The sequence below is a fragment of the Camelus bactrianus genome, chromosome 33 (genome assembly GCF_048773025.1).
Source record: "Camelus bactrianus isolate YW-2024 breed Bactrian camel chromosome 33, ASM4877302v1, whole genome shotgun sequence".
In the NCBI taxonomy this organism is placed as follows: domain Eukaryota; kingdom Metazoa; phylum Chordata; class Mammalia; order Artiodactyla; family Camelidae; genus Camelus; species Camelus bactrianus.
In genome coordinates this window covers 6,336,857-6,342,856 of record NC_133571.1, presented here as the reverse complement: position 1 = coordinate 6,342,856, position 6,000 = coordinate 6,336,857, and the positions used below count along the sequence as shown (strand labels likewise).

General features: G+C 43.8%; 1 protein-coding gene across 1 annotated transcript in view; it reads right to left on the bottom strand.

Moving 5' to 3' along the window:
- Nucleotides 1-671: 671 nt before the first annotated feature.
- DDX10 (DEAD-box helicase 10) overlaps nt 672-6,000 on the bottom strand; it is a 214,275-nt gene continuing 208,946 nt past the window's right edge. Inside the window, exon 18 of the mRNA XM_074356829.1 lies at nt 672-1,348. Coding sequence (XP_074212930.1) covers nt 1,171-1,348 — 178 coding nt within the window. The 3' untranslated portion in view covers nt 672-1,170. The remainder of the gene's footprint in view (nt 1,349-6,000) is intronic.

The window sequence follows — 6,000 nt, the reverse complement described above, 5'->3', positions numbered from 1 at the left end:
ACTGTAGGGATCCAAGCTCTGAAGGCAGAGCTGTGGAGACAGAGAAGGGCGGGGAAAGGGAGAACCAAGCTTCTCGCTCTGATGACTGGGCGATGCCTGTGTTGGTCAATGAGGACACCAAACTCGAAAGTAGGAGAAACTTTTCAGAGACAAATACGGACTTCGGCTGAGAGGGAAGTAGCTGTGCACATCCCTTCCTTGGATTCGTGAGTCATTGGCACCAGTTACCCAAAAATGGTTTTTGTTTGTGCCTGGAGTGGAAAGTAGGAAAAGGAGAGAATACGGAGGTGACAGATCTACGGTCAAATCATTGTTTCGTGCCAAGGCCCCGATTTCTCTCCCCATGAAGAATCTGACAGTCATTTGTCACCAAAAGGGCTCTGTCTTGTTCTGCCCTTTACTTGTTCTTGGGAGCTGGCTCTGGGTGCCTGATGAAGAAGACCCACAGGCTACGGGATGCTCGCTCAGAGACCTAGCTTTTAGATCACAGCCTGCAGGTTCAGGACTGCTACAGAATTTATAAACGGCTACTGTATCTGCAAGTGTCGGCTAAGTGGTATCTTTAGGAAGGCTAATTTAAAGATCTGTTTCAGGAATTGGCCAAGCATTGCAAGCTCAAGACCCTTCCCTTAAGCATGCTCTCATATTACTGGACACAATGAAAACATCAGTATTTTATAGGAAATATGTTTATTATTGATCACGGAAATCCAAAAATACTCATTTTTTTCTCAGGGTTGGTCCATCATACCCTTTCTCTTTAGTGATATTAAATACATCAAAATCATGAGCAATCTGGTTTAACATTACAGAGAAACTTCTGTATGGTAAGCAAGACAGGAATTTCTAAAAAGAAACGAGGTCTTCAGCACTTGCCAGCACAACAAAGGGAGCATTTCCAGGGAGAAGATGAAGGAACCCATGGATCAAATCTAGCAGAGCACATGCTGGCACACGCGATCAGGAAACTGCATAATCCACCCTCGCTGTGAGTCTGCGCTGGGACGGCCTGTGAAAGGGGCTCAGAGGCATGACTGCTCCCGTCTGGAGCCGGGGACCTTTGGGCACAGGACCCATGTTACCTGGGTGCTCAAAGCCAGCCGTTTTGTTCAACTTCTTGTCCACATGACCATGACCAGAGGTCTCCAGGCGAAGACCAGCAGGAAGTGTTTAGCTTTGACTTCTGAGCAGATGTAACACCAGCTCCTCGTCCTCGGCCAACGACAGGCCCGTGTCCACAGGCTCTAAGGTCTCCCACTTGCTCTTCTTTCTGTTCTGACCCGTGGGTCCCACGTCTTCCACTTCACGGTTGTTCCTCTTCCTCATCCCCTGCTTCTTCTTGGTATCACTGGTGGGAACAAATCCAATGATTTACTTTGTAAACAATTAAATCCATTATTATGAAATCAAACACTTAAAACAGGGCAAAATGACCACTAAGAGACAGTTGACAAAGTGATGTGATATCCGAGGGGGGAAGAGACTAACAACATCAGGAAATCAGGGTCCTGTAAGCAACCACCTTCCCACTAACGGATGGGAGGAGCGGGCCTGACACACACCAGGCAGGGTGCTTGTACTTTGCGTGCAGGGTACTTGTACACCCCGTCTGTCTCATCCAATCTTCACAGTAATTCTAGGAAGCTCTGGTATGGTATCCACAATTTGAGGACACCAGCTGGCTCACAGTCTGGCTCCAGACTGGCTCCTCCCTGGGCCACATCAAACCATCTCTGCTTAAAGTCAGGTTAGCCTTTAGGGAGCTGCCTGTTTATGAGGATACCAGGCGCCGATTCTAATATCTGTCGCATTAAGTTGTGATACACAGATTGCGAGTAAAACAGAACCTGAAATGTTAAACTACAAATTACTTAAGACATCAAGTAAATGTGGCCCATTTAAGTCTCTACCTAAGACTCACACATGGCCTTAAGAAAACATAAATATTACTGCAGTACTCTGCACACACTTGAGGCACAGACCATAAAAATAAAGCTAATTTCTGAAGGTAGAGAAAAATCAACTTGATACATTAAAACTGGGAGACAAAGTAAAACGTCTTCAACACATTCTGAGATACGACCATCATGTTCAAAGAAGGCCCTATTGTTGGATAAGAGTTGACAACAAAATAAAAAAATCCATCTATTAGCAATGACAGTGGCAACCATTTATTAAGGGCTTACTAAGGGGCTGGAATGTGCCACATGCTTTACACAGATTCCCTTTATCTTCATGAGAATCCTTGGTGTGGGGAGCCCTGGCCTCATTCTACGATGAAGTTAAGAAAGGTTAAACGACTGGGCCCAGACTGCATACCCAGATCTATCTGACTCTAAATTCAGCCCCAAAGCCAGGCTATTGAAAGCTTTGAGTTGACGCGCCTATATCAACATTTAGATGGCAGTCATGGGAAGAACTGGCTGTGGAGAGAGCACTGGTCAGACCCTGGCCGATGAACCAACATGTCTAAGCCTCAGACTCTTTATCTGTAAAGATGTGGATTACACAATTTACTCAGCAAAACTGCTGTAAGAATTAAATGAAATTACGTAAGTGCAGGAACATAACAGCGCTTCATACACAGTAGTTTCCTTTCTGCCTGTACACTACTCCCTTTCGAGTAAATTCATATACTGAGGTTACATAACAAAGAGCAAAAAAAAATCATCACAGGAATATTATAATATGTTCCACACATAGAAATTATTCCAAATGAGAATAAATGCTCAAGTTCCAATGGACTTTACTATTCCTTGAGAAGACAGCCTGGATATCCAAGTGAATGTGCCTAATCGGCAGATCCAGTTACGACCAGCTTGAAGCGAAACTGTAAATAATTTCCCCACTCCCCTCCCAGAAACGCCCAGTGCCCTGACTCAGCAGCCACTCTCAGCTCTGGAGGACAGGCAAACTAGACAGCGCCAGGAAGTTATTTTAAGCCACAGATGACTGCAATTTAAAAGGGTGCCTACAGAGACAAACTCGGAAGAGGTTCCTCTGATGGAAATTCAGTCAGCAAAGAAAGTTATTCTTACTGGAAAGGGACCTTAAAAAAAAAAAAAGCATTGAGTCCTAATCTGCTTGAGATGGCCAGTCTGGTGCCAATTCCACTGGCTTAGAGTGCCATGATTTATCGGGAACAAATTACTACTGACTTCTGCCCTGCTTATACTTCAAGTGCATCTCAGAGAAGTGGCCTCATTGGCGGGCTTTACTAACGCGCCCTTTGTTAACATGCGGCTGTGCGCTATGTTCCCTGCGGGAAACGGCCGGCTCGGGGAACAGAGGAAAGGCAGGAAATGTATGTAGACGGAAAATACTCTCACAATTAGCAGCTTGTGGACTAGTTCAGAATTCAGAAAGGTATTTTACACTACCCTCCATGGCGAATAAGTGGTGATTGGTATAATTAATTAATTATTAAACAATAATTTAGATATTCTCCAGGTGATTTACCCAAAAGGGGGGATAATGTTATGAATCTAGCAAACACGCTGTTTCCCCAAAAGGGAATAATGTAATGAATCTGGAAAACACTTAGTCAAAATATGGTCACAACATGATATCTTCAGAAAAGGCCTTTTCTAAATGGTGCGGCACTGATGTCAGCAACGTGGCTGAATGAGGCAGCCTTGTGGATGTCCCTCCCAACAGCAGCAGCGTGGCCTCTGTCCACGGGCAAGAGTGCCGCTGTGGGAGCTGTGAGACCCAGCTCTGCACACCAGGAGGCCCTAGACAAGCACCCCACCCCTGAAACCATGTGTCCCGTAAGAGGCATACAGACCTCAGTCCTGGCTGTGACCCTGCACTGACCCACAAACCACCCCCAGTCCATCTTGGCCGTGGAACAGCACTGTCTTAGACAACCACCCACAGACCAGCGAGCCTTCATGGACGTCCAGGCCTCCAGGGGAGAAGTTCCAGCACACCAATAGAGGGAGAAAAAACATGGGTTTGGACACATCTGGAGAGGGTATATGGAACAGTTTGCTTTTATTCACATCACCCCTCCTCCAAGGCGGCACAGCTCAGGGCCAAGAAAGAGCTTCCTAGCCTGGGATGCCCAGCTTCCCCAGCTGTACGAAACGTTCCCAAAGAGGCCGTTTCTCTCTCACCCTATCCAGAGTACTAAATCATGAGCTCCATGATGGTGGTGGTGGGTAGGAAGAGGCTGGGCGCGAGGGAGATAGGGTTCTCAGAGGGAATTAAAAGGACAGGAATCCTGCTGACTACATCATGAACTCCATCAAGAAAACACTTTGTTTAAAAAGGCTGCATGTATGTTTGCACAGAATACGATCTGGAAGATTTTTTTCAAATATTCTTTTTGCTGGTATGTGTATCTTCTGGTTTTTCTGTAACAAGCTTGTATTACTCTTTGCAATAAAAATCAACAAATTTGAAGGGAAAAGTAGTTCTGGGCAAAGAAAAATTACATTTATTCTTTATAATTTCACATAGCTCAAAGCACAGAGACTAGGTGTGCTAAAATAAGGTTCAATCTGGGTCCTGAATACATGGAAAAATGGGAAAAAGTAAGTTTTTTTTTTTTTTTTTTTTGGTCACAATAGACGGGTCATCGATTATTTTCAGCATTTCAAAACACCTGCCAACTGTGTGCCCCAGACTAAGTTCTAGTATTTCTCTGCTTTTGGCTGGAATTATATTAACTGAACTTTGTAAATATTTGACACTTCAGAAGCTTGGGTGAAGTGGAAATTATGCTTCTGTTAATAATAAATGTGAAACATTAACTTTTTTATAAAACAAAAATCCTTCAAAACATAGGGACCAATGGAGTTGAAAGCAAAAGTTCTCTGTGATGATGGAAATGTTGGAAGTCGTGGTTCTAGACTTGAGAACTGGGTCCACCGACCACACAGAGAAATTTGTGGGCGTTCCCAATAGTTTTACTTTTCAGCTTTACAAACTGGGCTTCTAAGGAAGCCGTTCAATAATGGTTTCCATGCCAGCTATCCAGCACGAAAAAAAGAAGTTAAAAACCAGTTTTCTTAAATCTAGGTTCTTATTGAAATATCATATTTTAAACCTTAACGTCTCCCATGTGAGAGCCCTCCCATTCTCACCAACCCTAATGTGCTTAAAGGCGGAGTCTTTGTAAAGCACACTTTGACTCTGGTAATTCTTCATCAACATTGCAAGCGACTGCCTTCTCTTATTACTCAGTATAATCTTTGCGGACTCTCATGATTGGGCGTAGGCCTGCGTCTGCACCCTATTTAGCATTACTCCCTCTTTAATGTACTCCCTGTTCCCCTGGACTACATTTTATTCCCTGAACATGCTCTAAGTTCTCAACTTCTTTTGTCTCCATTGGGAATTCCCTTTTCTGTCTTACAACTATCTAAACCCTCCCTAGCCTTCAAAACCCAGTTTAAATGTCCCCTCCTCCTCAGATTCCACCTTATACAATTCCACTTTATGCCTTTTTCACTGTACTCATTCTGAATGATATTACAGTAATTTTGTACAGAGCTCTTCCTGTGTCTACTAAATTGTTAGGTTTTTGAATTCTGGGGCTGTTTGTTGTCTTCTTTATCTCTGAAGACAACCTGAATAAAGGAGTCATTCAACAAACATCCAACCATCTGAATGGCAGAAATCATGTTCCTCCAAGTCCTGAGAAGCATCACTACTGCAATAAAGAAGGCATGTTTCAACACTTCGCTTCTAACTCAAGCTCTGACAGAGTCACAGAGGAGAGCTTCATGTATGGGAGCACCCTGACAGCACTGGGTCCGGGCTGTGGGTACACAGGCTCCTGTCTGCTGTCCAGTCCTGTTTTTATTAGCAAAAAGTTCCTGGTGTTCTCAATTTTGGCTTTGCATATGTTTTTCAAAATTACATAAACGATATAAATTCTCAAAAATCTTTATATCTATATTCCTTAAGTATTTGCACTCTGGTATTCAAATATGTTGTGCCAGAGACTTTTCCCCTTAGCATACATTTTCATTTACAAGGCCACGGCCACAG